Source organism: Rattus norvegicus, chromosome 18 (assembly GCF_021556685.1).
Source record: "Rattus norvegicus strain SHRSP/BbbUtx chromosome 18, alternate assembly SHRSP_T2T, whole genome shotgun sequence".
Taxonomy (NCBI): domain Eukaryota; kingdom Metazoa; phylum Chordata; class Mammalia; order Rodentia; family Muridae; genus Rattus; species Rattus norvegicus.
The window spans coordinates 6,612,534-6,628,450 of NC_141551.1; the positions used below are offsets into that span (position 1 = coordinate 6,612,534).

Below are 15,917 nucleotides of genomic sequence, written 5' to 3' on the forward strand. Positions count from 1 at the left end.
GAGAGAACGTTAGCTGAAATAGCCAACGAAGGGAGATAGACCCTGTAGAGACTAAATCCAATGGATAGGCGCAGCCCTTGGTTGAGGGATGGGGCCACCCACCCCAAAATATTAATCCAGAACTCCCCCTGTCAAAAGGAAATGCAGATACAAAGAGTGGAGCAGAGAGACTGAAGGGAAAGGTCCACCTAGGGACTGCCCCACCTAGGGATCCATCCCATCTTCAGATACCAAACCCAGACACTATTGCTGATGCCAAGAAGAGCTCCTGGCAGAAGCCCAGTATAGCTGTCCTCTGAGAGGCTCCTCCAGAGCCAGACCAGTACAGATGCAGACGTACACAGTCAAACATCAGACTGAGCACAGGGACGCCAATGGAGGAGTTAGAGAAAAGATTGAAGGACCTGAAGGGATTTGCAACCCCATAGGAAGAACAACAACATCAACCAACCAGATCTCCCAAATCTCTCAGGGACTAAACCACCAACCAAAGAGTACACAGCTGGATGTGTAACAGAGAATTGATTTATCTGGCATCACTAGAAGGGGATCCTTTGGTCCTGTGGAGGCTTGATGACCTAGGGTAGGGGAATGCTAGGGTGCTGAGGCAGGAATGGGTGGGCGGGTGGGGGAGCATAGTGGCAGGGGGAAGGGGAAGGGGATGGGGTTTGTGGAGGGGGAACTGGAAAGGGGAAAAACATTCAAAATGTAAATAAAATAACCAATAAAATGAAAAATAAATTTAAAAAATAGAAGGGGGGAAGAGGAAAAGGGAGGAAGGGAGGAAAGGAGAGAGGGGGGCTTATATTGATTTGTGTGTAACTGGATCAGGTTCTAGGCTCACCTTATCCCTTAGTAATAAATGGCCCTGCAGGAGCGACTGGAGGATTTATGGCTCTCTGCATGGAAACACCAGATCCCCTCTGGGCCAGGATGTGTGTGGGGAATAGGGCAGTAAGGAGTTTATCCCTCTGGAAGTATGACAGATACATGACACAGCTTGGGACTCTTTGGCAGGTCCAGGTCCGGGGTGGTCTCCCTTGAAAGGATTGGTCATGTGGTGCCAGTTTGGCGGTCACAGTCAATGGCTGTCTGCTCAAGTTTTACTGTCACTGAAGATCAAGTAGGCAGTCACCATTTCTTTTTTTGAGAGGGGAAAAGTTGCTCTGAACTCTTTCCTTTTGTATTTAATTTGAGACAGAAAGTTTGGAGAACTAACCTGTGTAAAAGAATGTCAAGAATTGCAGGGAAGCAGGAGTCCTATACTGTATGATGCTATGTACCTCTCATCCAGCTAGCGCGAGTCTGAGGCCAGCCTGGGCTGCGGGAGACAGCCTCAAAAATAAACAAAGCTGTATGGGAAAGTGGCTAGGGTCAGGGAGAGAGAGGTGCAGATGAGGGGAACAACCTCCCCTGCTTCCGAACCTCTCCACAGGGCTGCCCACTTCACCTCCCTGCCTTGGAGATGCTGGGTCTTCCAAAGCAGGGGCTGCAGTTTGATAGCGTCTACAGCAGCAGCTGTCGAGAGGACGAGAGGACGCCTCAGAGTCAGGTGAGCTGCTGTCTTGTGTGCCTGGCTTTCCTAACTTAGGCCCATCCAGATCGTACAGTATGCCAGTGTTTCCCTCTTTCTTGGCAGAACAGTCTTCCTTAACATGCTGTGCTTGTCCACAAAACAAGATGCTTGTTTCCTTTTCTCTTTGGAAAGAAAACTATTATACTTACTGCTCCTGCGGATGTTAGTATGCACCTTTCTGTATAAATACTCTTTCTTCTTTGGACACTGTCCTAGGTGTGGGAGTCTGGATCATATGGTAATGATGTCTAACCTTGTGCAGGACAGCTCAACTCTTTTCTTCATCATTTGTCCTTAGTTAAAAATGGAAACTACTGACTTTAGCATGTAGGAAATGCTAGATCTCTTACGCAGGCCTCTCACCACACAGTCCTTGTTCTCTTACATCGTAGTCAATAGTACCTGGAGATTTGACACTGAAACCGGAGAGAACAGAGCCTCTCCGTTGCCTGTGCAGGACTGTTGAGTGAGTAGGACACTGGTCCAAGAGGCCTTAGGAAGACCTCACAATGAGCAAGCCCTCTCCCAACAAAGATAACCCTTGACCTCCAAGCAGATCACGTCCTTTTCTAAAGATTCTGTTTTAGATTATGTGTCTGTTGGGGGCAGGGGAGGGATGTGCACACAGGTACCACGGAGTCCGGAAGGAGGTACCAGGTCCTTTGGAGCTGGAGTTACAGGCTACTGTGAGCCTTCTGATACGGGTACTGGTAACTAAACTGAGATCAGTATGTGCTCTTAACAGCTGAACCATCTCTTCTGCCTTAAGGACTAGATCTTAGACATGTCTGTTCTCCTCGTCCCTAGTGCCTGACAGTGACCCTTTAGGACTTGATTGATGAGTAAATTGATAAAGGAATGAGAGTGAAAATCCATTACAAGGAAATGTGCTAGTGGGTGTTCAATAATTAGTGGAGGATGATGGGAGCAATGAAGGAGGAGGAGGAGGGGGAGGAGGGGGAGGAGGAGGGGGGAAAAGCAGGGAGAGGGAGAGGAGCAGGGGGAGGAGGAGGTGGAGGAGGAGGGGGAGGAGGAGGAGGGGGAGGGGGAGGGGGAGGGGGGAGGACTCACTGTCAGCCAGGCAGGTAGGCAGGCATGGGAGCATGCCTGTAATCCTAGAACCCAGAAGACTAGGGCAGGTTCTTCTGGGAAGAACCACTTTCAAAAACTCCATACACAAAAAAAGATTAAAACTGCAGGAAAAACACTCTTCTTCTAAAGAGTTCCCAACAGGGATATTTTCCTTGGCATTTGCAAGCTGCTGTGTAAGAGCACACACAGGGAACACATGCGCTGCCGTTTCTTCCGCTTTGGAATGAGTTGGTCTGTGCTCAGGGTGCTGCTTGTCTCTGTGGGAGAGGAACATGCTTCCCCTTTCATTTCTTGTGCAATAATCACTTGGTGTTTTCCTGTCTGTCATCCCTGGGAGCCTAGTAGTGGGATAGCCCAAGCCTGTCTGTCCTGTCCGAAGGCTCTGCCTGCTGCCTTCTGCTCTGGTATCCTGGCCCGTGCTGAGGTGCCGTTCTGGACATGCCAGGGACAGCCCGGCACGCAAGGAGATAAGACAGTTCGCTAACACAAATTGAATGATCCCAGCCTCAAGTCCCAATCAAAGAGATTTACTGTGGTTTTAAAAAGACATGAATGTTGACTCGTGAAAAGACACATGGAGGCTGCATGGAGCAGAGAGCCTGGAAGAAACGCTAACCGAATGTGGCACAAGCATCTCTCGTCCTAATCAGCCGTGAACACTGAGACGAGCCCATGCTCTTCAGCTCGATGGCCCCCTTGAAGAACAATGCAAGTTTTCATAAAATATGTATGGTGCACAAAAGTGCTATGAAGAACCTTAGCAAATTCTCCTTTCCTGAATGGGACAATTTTCATTGCTCTTTCCATAGAGATCAAACAAAGTGTGGACTCGCTGAATCAGGCAGGAAAGCTCCGTGGAGGTGGCGTGTGGGGAGTAGAGGGTCTTGTATTGTTGCAGATGGTCTCTCTGCACGGACGAGCCTCAAGATCCTGCCTCCTCAGTGTTTTCCTGCAAAGGGGGGGCTCACTCTCCCTGAGACACACAGCACGGTGTGGTGTGGCCAGGTACCTTGTTGCTAGTGGTCTGGAGCGCTAGACAGATAGATGTTCAGGGCTCTTCTTGGGAAGCCGCAGGGGTGTGATGTAAGCCCTCTGGGGTGATTCTATTTTATGGAAGAGAGAACTTGGGGCTGACGGTGAAACAAATCTTTTCTGCTCAAGAAGATGGGCATTCACTCACCAAAGCAGAGTGTGGGATCAGTCGGAGTGGCAGTCCAGCAGGGACAGTGACAAATGTCCTTTTGCTTGTTTCTGTATGAAATGAGAATACGTGAGTTCCTGTATGTGAATTTGGTTGGTTGGTCAGAGGGCAACCTTGGATGTCATTCCTCAAGAGCTATTTTTTTTTGAAGTAGGAACTTGGGGTTTATTGAGTAGGCTAGGTAGGTCAGGGAGGAAACAGAACATTCTTCTGTCTCTGCTAGTGCTGCGATGTAATTGCTAGCACACCATCAACAGGCACCGATGTTTAAAAGAAGTTTTACTTAGGTTTTTACACGGGGACTGAGGATCAAATTCAGGCTCTTGTGTTTGTACAGCAAATATTTTATTGACTGAGTCATTTGTCCAACTCTTCCTTCTGGCCCACTTGAGGCAGGGTCTGATGTAGCCCAGGTTGGCCTCAAACTCCTACACAACCAAGGATAGCCTTCGGTTTCTGATCCTCCTGATTCTACCTCTCTAGTGCTAAGATCACCAGTGTTGGCTACCACAATTGATTTGCTGGGGGATAAAACTCAGGACTCTCTGAATGCTGGTTTAGCATTATGACAACTGAGCCGGGTATGCACCCCTGGGAAACTCTACTGTGACTTTGTAGAAGGTCTTTGTTGACCTTGGATAAGTCAGTTCATCTTGATGTTTCTACTGTGATTCTTTCTCCAGAGTATGAGCCTCAAACTAGTCAGTCTCCCATGCTGTCTCCTGTCAATCAGCTCTCCAGTGGCATCGTGGGACAGGAGGAGGAGCTAGGAAGAGGGATTTCTAAACTTCCTTCAAAACAGTTTTGTTCTATATATTGTCATTTACTCAAAGATATGATGTCCCTAAAGTGAAGTTTTTACTTGTACAACCACTGGGCTTTATAGTTTTTGTTTTTAAATTAATTAGTTAGTTAATTAATTAATTATTTTCCAGTATTAGAGGTTGAACACAGGAGCTTGCACATGCTGGGAAAGCGCTTTGCCACTGAATTATTTCTCTAGCCTTTAACAGATATTTTCTTTTGAGACAAGGCTTTGCCAAAGTGGTCCAGACAGGATTTGAAAATGTTTTCTTTCTACCCCAGTTTCCCAAGTGGATGGGCCTGCAGTCAGACCCATTGATGGATGGATAGATGGATGGATTAATTAAGACAAGGTCTCACATGTTCATATGCAATCGTACTGGGTTTATAGAACACATGCTAGGCAGATATTCTGCCAACTAGTCCATACTCCATGAATCTGTCTGTGTGCCACAGTCTGACCTTGAGCCCTAGATCCTTCTGCCTCTGTTCCTTGGGGTTATGTACATGTACTTTCCTCTAGATTGCCTTCCCATGTTCAGAGTTATGTCCCAAAGCCTCTTGTAGTCCCCTACTCTCTGCCTTCTTCTCTTTGTTCTGGGATAAGTGAGACTCTTGCCTGACTCTGAACCCTGCCATGGGGAGAGTCAAAGCCTGCCAACTTTGTTAGGAGTTGCTCGAAGTCATCATTCTTGCAGGGTTTCCTAAAAGAAGAGATTCTCTCCCAAACAGATCTCTGCTTGTGTAGAGTATGTTGCCTGACTCTTGAAGTTTTGCTTAGGAAGGTGGAAGGGGTGTGTGTGTGTGTGTGTGTGTGTGTGTGTGTGTGTGTGTATGTGTGTGTATATGTGTGTGTGTGAGAAGGGGGGGATCCACACCCTGGAGCTGGTTGTTTGGAAGCTATGCTAATGAAGTGACCATCTGCATAGATAATTATAAGTGGTCTCTCCTGACTGCTCTCCGTGTGCTGACACAGACTGAGAGGAGGTGCCCCTTTGTGACTGCTGCAGCCTGGGGTGGAGAGGCCAGAGAGGAGATCATGTGTCCCCCTTCACTCCGAGGCACACAACCTGCTGTGTGGACAGGTGCTGGCAGCGTGGTGTCCATGGGCAATGCAGGCTGCGTGCCCTGCAAGCTGACATCTCTATCTCTGTCTGTCTGCATTTAAAACTGACACGACATAAGGAATGTCAGTTTCTATTACTCCATGGTCACATGTGTGTCCCTGTCGCAGTAAAAGTCCAGTGAACAAATGTCATGGTCACAGCTGTCCTCTTACCCCAGCTTGATGGGACGAACCACTGCAGTGGGGTTGAAGTGACAGCTACCCACGCTGGCTTTGTCTTTTAGTTGTGGTCGCCATCCGGTGTTTTCTGGAATGGGAGAATGGTTGTTCTTAGTGTTTGATACTTTTGGCCAAGTTCGACCTCACCTTTGCTGAATATGGTTGTTGCCTTTGTTAAATGCAGTTGACATTTAGATCTGATATTCATAGACTTTGGTGCATGACAAATTTTATATGTTGATTTTCAAAATAGATGGTGTTGCTTCAGCAGCCATATGTTAGATCGGCGTGGGTGTAACTTGGGTCTGTACATGCCCCTTAATCTTCACTCTGGGAATATCCTGGTTTTGACTCTGGCTCCTTGCCAATTCTTTATCCTCTGGCACTCTTACCTGCTCTGAGAGAATCTCTGGCCAGGCAACTTCAGGTCCCAGCGGGCAGGTATTAGAAAACCCCTGGCTGGGTAGACAAGTACTTCTGGTGTAACTCTGTGTAATAGAAAACCGCCTTAGGTTTGCTGAGAGAAACTAAAATCTTCAGAGGAGGAGCCAGTGTTTTACAACTAAGAGATGATGACCATACATATAGACACATACATTGGAGAGATTTCCAATTGTTTTAAAGCAGATTTTAGGCCACTGCAGGGAAGGGTGTCTGTATGTAATAGACCTGAGTTTATTTGTCTTTTAGATAAAGCATATTTAATGTTTAAAAGGAGTATCAAGTAGACATAAAGGTCTTGCCTTATTAGTTTTTTAGGCATTTTATAATTCATCAGTGAATTTGAATAAACTTTCTTTGGTTCTGTTTGATATTCTCTTAAAATTAAAAGGTATTATTTTATGTGTTTGGATGATTTGCATGCAGTGCCTACAGATGCTAGAAATAGATGGTAGATCTCCTGGAACTGGAGTTACAGATGGTTGTTAGCAATCTTGTGAGTGCTGGGAACTGAACCCAGGTCCTTTGGAAGAGCAGGAGTCACTCTCAACCACAGAGTCCTAGCCTTGATAATTCTTTTCTTAAAAAACAGAAAATAGGGAAGAAAGCTATTGCCTATCACCTACCTGCCATCTTTTGACCTGTGACTTCTTTATCACTTATCATTCATTCCCCAGAGTGCATCATTAGTAGAAGTTTTCTCTCTGGGTAAATCCACATCGCTTTCTGGGAGAACACGTGTCTATGCAGAGAAGAATACTTCATTAAAGAAAAGTACTAAATTCTCAATGAGCTGATTTGTGTTTACTTTGAACTCAGTCTAAAGAACACATTGACTGTGTGCATGTGTGTATGTGTGTATATGTGTGTATGTGTGTGAGCATGTGCATGTGTACATGTGTGTGTATGTGTGTATATGTGTGTATGTGTGTGAGCATGTGCATGTGTGTACATGTGTGTGTATGTGTGTGTATGTGTGTGTATATGTGTGAGAGTGTGTGTATGTGTGTACATGTATGTGTATGTATGTGCATGTCTATGTGTGTGTATGTATATGTGTATGTGTGTGTGTGTGTGTGTCTGTGTGTGTGTGTATGTGCATGCACACTGTGCATAGTACTCATGGTCTCCTGTATGCTAGACAAGCTCTGTACCACTGAACTCTGCATATGCCCCTCACAGAGGCATTTGTTTGCTTTCTATGTCTCCTTACACTGTTATTATTTGGGTCTTCCAATAAAACTGGAGGATAAATTCATTGTAATTTTTAGATTAGGAATGTAGCTCTGGAGGATAAAAGAAGGTAGATTAAATGAGACAGTGTTTTGCTATTCCAGGCATTTAGAAAAAAATAGAAAATTAGTGTCAACATTGTATTATTTGCTTCTTAAATATTTTGGAAGAAGTCATATGGATTCTTTTTGTAATGTTTTCAAATTTTACCTCTTTTTAGAAAAACTCTTTTAAAATATTTACTTAATTTTAATGTTATGGTGGAGCTACATCAATTTCTCTCTTCCTTCACCTTCTTCCAAACCCTCCCATAACCTCCTTGCTTTCCTTCAAATTCATGGTCTTTTCTTTAATTGTTCCTATATACATATATCTGTGTATATATAAATATATGGATATATGTCCATATCTCTCTATATCATCTATCTATCTTTCTTCCTTCCTTCCTTTCTTCCTTCCTTCCTTCCTTTCTTTCTTCCTTTCTTTCTTCCTTTCTTTCTTTCTATCATCTATCTATCTATTTATCTATCATCTATCTATCATCTATCATCTATTTATCATCTATTTATCTATCTATCATCTATCATCTATCTTTCTGTCTGTCATCTATATCTATAAATACATAAGCACAGCCTCCTCCGTCTGTACAATGTTATTTGTACGTGTGTTTTCAGGGCTGACCACTTGTTATGGGATAACCCGTTGGGGTGCTCTTCTCTCAGTTTCCTGTAACCGTCTGTGAGGTGTGGAAGCTTCGTGGTCTGCCTCCCACCTACTTTCGCATGTCCATTGCTGCTGTCCTTGTTCAGCTCATGGTTAGGTGATTCTTTTAGTGACACTTTATGTGTTTAGCTTCTGACGTTGTTGGAAGTCACAACCTCCATGAGTTTCTGGCTCCCACTATCCTTCTGCCCCCCTTCCACAACAATCCTCCAGCCTGAGATGTTTGTCAGCACTAGGCTCCTTGTACTTGGTTAAGTCTTCTCTAATAGCCACCATCTTTGCAAACAAAAGCCCCTTAAGAAGTTTTGTTCATGTGAAGATTTTATACCGTAGGCTAAGTTTTTACTTTTTGTATATAGGGTAGTTTGGGTTATACACTTCTCTTCAATGGCTTTTAGTAGTTTAATATTTTAAGAGTCTCTTCAATGCTAATAGTTTTTTGTTCCACTTAAATTATAAATTTATTAGCATCAACTTCATAATATTTATACTCTTTGTGGTAGCTGTAAGAACTGTAGTGATGTCCTACAGAAAATACTTAAAATCCCATCATGGTGCTTCCTCCCTGCCTTAGACCATTTATGTTCCTGGAAGAAAGACACGCACAGCCTTTATATTTTTAATTATGCCTTAGGCAGCACAATAGCAGGGCAGCTGCTGACCCTCCAGGCTGTTAGAATCTATCTTCCTATCGATAACCCCGTCACCGCTTACCGTGTTTCATCTGGGCCGCTCTTGGCTCCAATTAGGCAGCCCTCACAGCCATGTTGTCTTGGCCCTTGGCCGATGGCAGCTCTCCTCCTCTCTCCTTCCTTTCTTCATGGTTCTCTCTCCCAAAGGTTTCGAAACCTCAACTCCACCTATTTCTCTTCTGCCCAGCTATTGGCTGTGGCAGAGTCCCAGGGATTACATGTAGACATGGGGGCCCACACATTACAGTAAAAGACACTCACCAGTGCCCTATGTCCTATAATGGTGACAGTAACTTGTGCCTTCTCCCCTTCATTTCTCATCCGTCTGCTAGAGTTTGCCAGTTTGGTTGATACTTACTTTTGCTTTCTGCTTTTCATTTCATTAATTTCTGTATGTACACAACACACAGTGCTGTAGTACCTGACTGGGTGATTGCTGTAGGTGCGCACAAAAGAATGTACGTTCTGCTAGCACGGAGTGCAATATTTTATGACTGCCAATCAAGTTAAGGTTCGTAGTAAGTGCTGTTCAAAGATTCTGCAACTACATTTTCTGCCCATCAATGACTGAGGAGACTGTTGAACTGTCCTGCTGTCCTGTGGATTTGTCCATTTTTTTTCCTTTAATTTCATCAATCTGATATATATTTTGAAGTTCTATTTTCAGTATATAAATTTGAAATTGTTGTATCCTCTTGATACATTGACTCCTTCATAATAAGATGTCTCTCAAGAGATATTCTATGTCCTAAAATCTGCCTTGTCTGATCAAGAAATTCTTTTTTGATATTTTTATAAGCATAATATTCCAGCTCTTTACTTATCAATATATACTTAATGTAAGGTTTTTGTAGACAGCATATATTTGGATCTCTCTATTTTTTTCAATCTAGCCTGAGACTCTGATGACTGAACTTCTTACGAAGTGTTTTAAGTATGTATTAATATATTCTGTGTAGTTATCTGTCTGATGAGTTTAAACCTTTCCTTGGCTACTCGCTTTGTTCTTTACTGCTTTTGTCTTCTGTTTTGTCTACTTTTAGACTTATTTGCTTTCATGGCTCCCCTTTATCCTTACTCTTTGCTCATTCCTTGCACATTCCTGTTTTATTGCTATTCCTCGTTGCTTTAAACATCCTTTTTGCTAGTCTCAGAATCCCTGTTACTTCTTTGTTTCTGTTGATTGTTTTTCCAACCATTATAGAACACATTTCTCACAGAACACAAAGTTCCTTTGAGACCTCGTTTGTTCAGATCGAATATTTTTAAGGGAATATTTATTATATAGTTCCTTGCTATATTCTTTTGTTTAAAAAAAACCCAAATCACAAAAATTTATTTTTGCCAAGTGTGCTGGTGAGTTTCATGACAGACAGAGCCATATAGTGAAACATTTTTACTCAAACAAACACAAAGTATTCGTTTTATTTTTAATTATGTATCTTGTGGGGTTTGTGAAGATGAGTGCAGTTGCTCTTGGAGACCAGAGATTGGAGTCCTAGTCTTACAGGTGGAGGTACAGGTGGTTATGGGGACAGAATTTGGGTTCTCTGTGAGAAGAGTACATGCTCTTGACTGTTGAGTCGTCTTTCTTAGTCCCTGGATTTTGTTGTGTTTTTAAAAATGTCATCTGATTTTTATTCTGGTCCGTGGCTTATTTAAATCTGTGGGGTTTTGTTGGCGTTAGTGGGTTTGTTGTTATTTCCAATGCTAAAGACTGAACCAGAACCATTCTTCTGTTAGGCAGGCTCTCTACCACTTAGCTGTGCCTCCGTCCCCGTAGTGGCCCATTTTGATGTCCTTTTAAGGTGTGTTAGGAATGATCAAAGCCAACCTTTAGTGAATCTCTAGCTTGATCTCATCTTTATGACAGTAACTATATACATCCCACCCACCATCTTGTGCTACAGAGTCTTTCTGCTTTGTATGGTAGCACAGATGTCCTGTATCCTATTGGAACTTTTAAAATCAAAAAGAAATTTTTGTTACACGTGCAGTTCAGGACTTCCCCACAAAGACCTGGAATTACCCCTGTGGCACCGGCCCTCTGCTGTGTCTGTGTCAGCCTTCTTGACTTCTTAGAATTCTGACCGAGTGCCCTGACAGTCCTTGTGGATTCTCCTTTCCGGCACAGAGGTCTGAAAACCACCCCATCCGTTGTCAGTCCCATCCTCTGTGTATTCACCGCCCACAAGACCTTTGGTTCAGAGCAATTGATACTTTGTTTTGGTTGCTTCTGAAGACAGGAGGATAGACCAAGTCTCTGCTAGTCCACCGTGAGCAGAAATCCTGTCTCATCTGCTATTCTGTCTTTAAAACAGCGTTTTAGTGGGAAAATAGCCAGCCCAAAGGAAACTTAAAAGAATTTTACTGTGTGTTTGTGTGCAAGTGTGTGAGGACACTGGGGATCATTCTTCAGGCCCTGTCCATGTCCACTTCCTTTTCGATTTTGTTGTGTTTTGTTTTTGTTTGTTTGTTTAGTTACTCACTGGCCTTGGATCTGCCAAATAGGATAGGATTGGCTGGCCATCGAGCCTTAGGAATTTACCTGTCTCTGCCTCCCTACCCCAGGGCTGGGCTCACAATAGCCTAAACACTGTTCTGCCTGTGGATTCTGCAGATTGAACTCAGATAAGGGAAGCGCTGTCCTGATCGAGTTACCTACTTAGTCCCGAAAGGTAATTTAAATATTATTTTTTTAAAGATAATAGTTGGGTTTTGTTTGTTCTGTTTTTAAATCTTTCTCCGCTTCTGAACAGAGCCTTCATTGTAAGTCACTTGCCTTCTAGAACCTCAGGACATTTTGAACCTGGTTATATTGACAAGCTGACTGCAAATAAGAAAGCTGGGTGGGGTTTATTTGCACACTGACCTCCTCACGGGCCATGTGCCTTGGTGAACAACCCACAGCGCAGTGTAGGTGGACGCTCCTGGCGACCTTCAGAGATGGCCAGGCTCTTGGATTTGAGCAGACATTTGGCTAGACACTGCTTAGCTCTAAGAAGAGTAAGGGTGAGCACTGTCTTCCTAAGGACCCTCTCTGAGGACCCATCTGTGGAGCTATTGTTTCAACACTTGAGTGACAAGCAACACTGTTAGTATCAAAGAGGTCCAGGAAATGAACTTCTCCTAGGCAGACATCAAAGAGCCCCTAAAGGCAAAGGGAAGTGCAGATGTCCCCGAGAGCGGGACAAGTCGAAGCATCCAGCTACAAACATCTGAGGAAAATCTCGTGTTTTCTATTAAGAGCCATGAGGAGACTCACCAGTTTAACCCTGTGTGCTGCATATTTTAAAATGATGTGCACTTCGTATTCAGTGGCCCACTGTACCATGATTCTCTGCTTATTTCTCTACCACTACGCAATTAATTCATTTTGAGAGAGCTAGGGTCTTACCACACTGCCGAGGCTGACTCTGTCTCCTGAGTATTTGGGACTCTAGGTACCTGTCACCAGATTCAGCCTTGGCATAATTTTAAAACATCATTGTGTGTGTGTGTGTGTGTGTGTGTGTGTGTGTGTGTGTGTGTGTGTGTGTCTCGGAATGCATGTATATGAAGCATGTACTTGTATCAGGTGCCAGTGGAGACCACAGAGGGTGTCAGTGATTGTGGGGCTGGCACTGAGCTTGTTTTTTTTGTTTTTTTTGTTTTTTTTTTTTTAATGTTTGCTTCCATTCCCACAACAGTAGAACAATAGAGTTAGAGCTTACAGCTTGAAGAGGCAGAAAAGTTTCTAAAGGAGACTCCTCTCAGCTGTCAGGCTCCTGAAACAATAGATCCACAGAGTTGCAATTTTTCTAAGAATCTTATGCTAGGGGAAAGAAAAAATGGAAGCTTTGGGTCCAGCTGAAGGAGAGCCCTGTCTCCCAGGAAGACGCTGCACATAGTTCTGACAATTTATCATATCGTGTCCCACTGACTGGATCAGAGACAATGAAAGGTGGAGGGTGGCCAGGGCCACTGTCTGACTGGGCATGGTTATGCAAACTTTGAGTTCTCTATTTCAATCTAACTTCTAATTAGTGTCCCAAAGTTGGACTTGGGGGGAGGGGTGGTTGTTATCAGACCTCCGTGTTCCTCTTCCCGGTCTGGCCACAATGCTAATCTCCTTTGTCTGCCTTTTGCTATTACTTTTCTCCTCAATTCCTCGTGAAGACGTGTGGTGGAGCCTAGCATGTTAGGGCTGCCAGGACCTGGATTCTGACCCTAACAGCTTTACTAACGTTATTTCATTCTTTCCTCAGTGTGGTTTGAAGTTCCCCTAATACAGTGTTGGAGACAGAAGAAGCACCAGGCTTTCTGTCACTTAGGAAATTGAGTCAAGCTTGCTAAGACTGGTTTCAGTTAAGGACAGCTTTCTCTGCTTGAGCTCTGTTTTATGCCCTGCTACCTCTCAGCCACTCTTTAGTTGCACTGGGTGGCTGACCAAGGAGGGTTGGGGGACAGGGTAAACAGGGCTGTAGCTCTTACGTGCCTCAGGCAAAGGAAACAGGCAAACTTATTTCTGCTGGCTTTGACAATGTTTGTGTGGGAGAGGAGAGCTGGAGTCATAGCTCTCAATTTGCTAATGGAAAACAGACTTGGAGGGGTTAAGTAATTAGCCCACTGTGACTTGGGAAGAGTGGAGGGAGGAGTACAGCTAATCCCTCTGCCCTTACCATTATGTTTCCTGTGTGGTCCAACATCTCAAGAAAGTGACATCTGTACCGTCCCTAAGAAAGTACAGTTTTGTCTCTCTAAAGGCACGCATCCCATGAAATGGATAAAGCAACCCAAGATATTTGGTCAAATCTAAGAAGGAGGAGAGATGAAGTTGATCCTTAAAACACAGCATGGGTTAATGGACGCCCCCTCATTGCTCATGAGTACTGGCTCTCCTCGAACACCTCCCTCTGCAGGGAGATCTTTAAAGGCCCGGATCCCAGGGGAAAAAAGAGCGATTAATGCCTGCACAGCGATTTGTTGTCAGAATTCTACATGGAATGGGGGTCAGAGATCTGTATTTACTTAGCTCATATGTCTCTCACTTTCTCTCTCCCTCCCTCTCTTCTCTGTCTCCCTCCCTCTCTTCTCTGTCTCCCTCTCTCCTCTCTCCCCCTCTCTTTTCTCTCTCCCTCCCTCCCTCTCTTCTCTGTCTCCCTCTCTTCTCTCTCCCTCTCTCCTCTCTCTCCCCCTCTCTTCTCTCTCCCTCTCTCCTCTCTCCCCCCTCTCTTTTCTCTCTCCCTCCCTCCTTCTCTTCTCTCTCTCCCCCTCTCTTCTCTCTCTCCCTCTCTTCTCTCTCTTTCCCCTCTCTTCTCTCTCTCTCCCTCTCTTCTCTCTCTCCCTCTCTTCTCTCTCTTTCCCCTCTCTTCTCTCTCTCTCCCTCTCTTCTCTCTCTCCCTCTCTTCTCTCTCTTTCCCCTCTCTTCTCTCTCTCCCCCTCTCTTCTTTCTCTCTTCTCTCTCCCTCTCTTCTCTCTCCCTCTCTTCTCTCTTCTCTCTCTCCCTTCCTCTCTAATATTTATTTTTTTAAAAATAATCTGTATGTAGGACTATACAAGTGATTTCAGGTACCTGAAGGTACCAGAAGGGGACACTGGATCCCCTAGAGCCAAGAAGGCAACTGTGAACGGTCTGACATGATAGGTACCAGAAACCAAACTCCAGTGTTCTGAGAGAACAGTTTGTGCTCTTAACCACTGAGCCATCTCTGCAGCCATTTTATTTGTCACATACTTACTCACTTATAGATAGGTCTCCTGTAGCCAAGACCGACTTTGCACTAACTAGAGAGCCAAGGATGACTAAGTTCTTCTGTTCTTCCTGTCTCTGTTGCAGAGTGCTGGGTTCACAGGCCTGGCCCACCACATCTGGTTTATTTGGTACTTGGGATAGGACCCAGGGATGTGTGTGCTAGGCACGCCCTCTGTGTCTAAAGGTTGTCTCAGCATCTCAAAGCTGTCTCTTTAAAACTCCTCTGCAGTGTCTGTAAAAGATGACCCGTGCTTGTTCTGAGTACAACTTCCCGTTAACTGAGGCTTAGATACCAAGAAACCTGTTGGGTGGACTTTTGTTGCTTAGACAAAAACAACCAAAAACTCTGTTATTCACAGAAAGTCATGATATGAGATAAATCCAAAAGAAGACTCTTTGATTCAGATTCTGCATGTAGCTACTTCCTGTACCTATTCTATAGTTAGTCAAGGTGTATTCTGAATACTCCAAAGGTGGAAATATAAGTCCTGGGAAATAGTAGCATGGGAGAAACCATGTTGCTTTCTTTAGACTATAAACCTTGTTTCTCGTTTGTGAGTCTCCTGTAAGACAAAGACAGCCCCAGACTAGCAAAGAAAATTAAATACAGTTAACAATGTAATCTTAATACCCAAGGATGTCGATCTCAGTTCAGCTTGAGCTGTTTTTTGTTGTTGTTGTTGTTGTTGTTGTTTTATGTTCCAAAAGATTGCCTATATGCAATTTTTTTATCTTTATTAACTTAAGTATTTCTTATTTACATTTCGATTGTCATTCCCTTTCTGGGTTACTGGGCCAACATCCCCCTAGCCCCTCTCCCTCCCCCTTTATATGGGTGTTCCCCTCCCTATCCTCCCCCCATTACCGCCCACCCCCCAACAATCACATTCACTGGGGGTTCAGTCTTGGCAGGACCAAGGGCTTCCCTTTCCACTGGTGCTCTTACTAGGCTATTCATTGTTTCCTATGAGGTTGGAGCCCAGGGTCAGTCCATATATAGTCTTTGGGTAGTGGCTTAGTCCCTGGAAGCTCTGGTTGCTTGGCATTGTTGTACTTTTGGGGTCTCGAGCCCCTTCAAGCTCTTCCAGTCCTTTCTCTGATTCCTTCAATGGGGGTCCCGTTCTCAGTTCAGTGGT

General features: G+C 44.3%; 1 protein-coding gene and 1 long non-coding RNA gene across 6 annotated transcripts in view; one reads left to right on the top strand and one right to left on the bottom strand.

The window, feature by feature from the left end:
* The window catches only part of LOC102551724 (uncharacterized), a 78,919-nt gene that overhangs the window by 16,374 nt on the left and 46,628 nt on the right, over positions 1-15,917 (top strand). The gene's annotated exons all lie outside the window — the stretch shown is intronic.
* Positions 1-15,917, bottom strand: part of LOC147999669 (uncharacterized) — a 28,407-nt gene that overhangs the window by 9,907 nt on the left and 2,583 nt on the right. For 3 of the 5 annotated variants that reach the window (XM_087593657.1, XM_087593658.1, XM_087593656.1), the window contains exons 2-4: positions 7,026-7,141; positions 5,953-6,046; positions 3,849-3,919 (exon numbers count right to left, since the gene is read on the bottom strand). In XM_087593657.1, coding sequence (XP_087449783.1) covers positions 3,849-3,919; positions 5,953-6,046; positions 7,026-7,065 — 205 coding nt within the window. In that variant the 5' untranslated portion in view covers positions 7,066-7,141. The remainder of the gene's footprint in view (positions 1-3,848; positions 3,920-5,952; positions 6,047-7,025; positions 7,142-15,917) is intronic. The other 2 variants (XR_015642777.1, XR_015642778.1) reach the window with 2 other exon arrangements.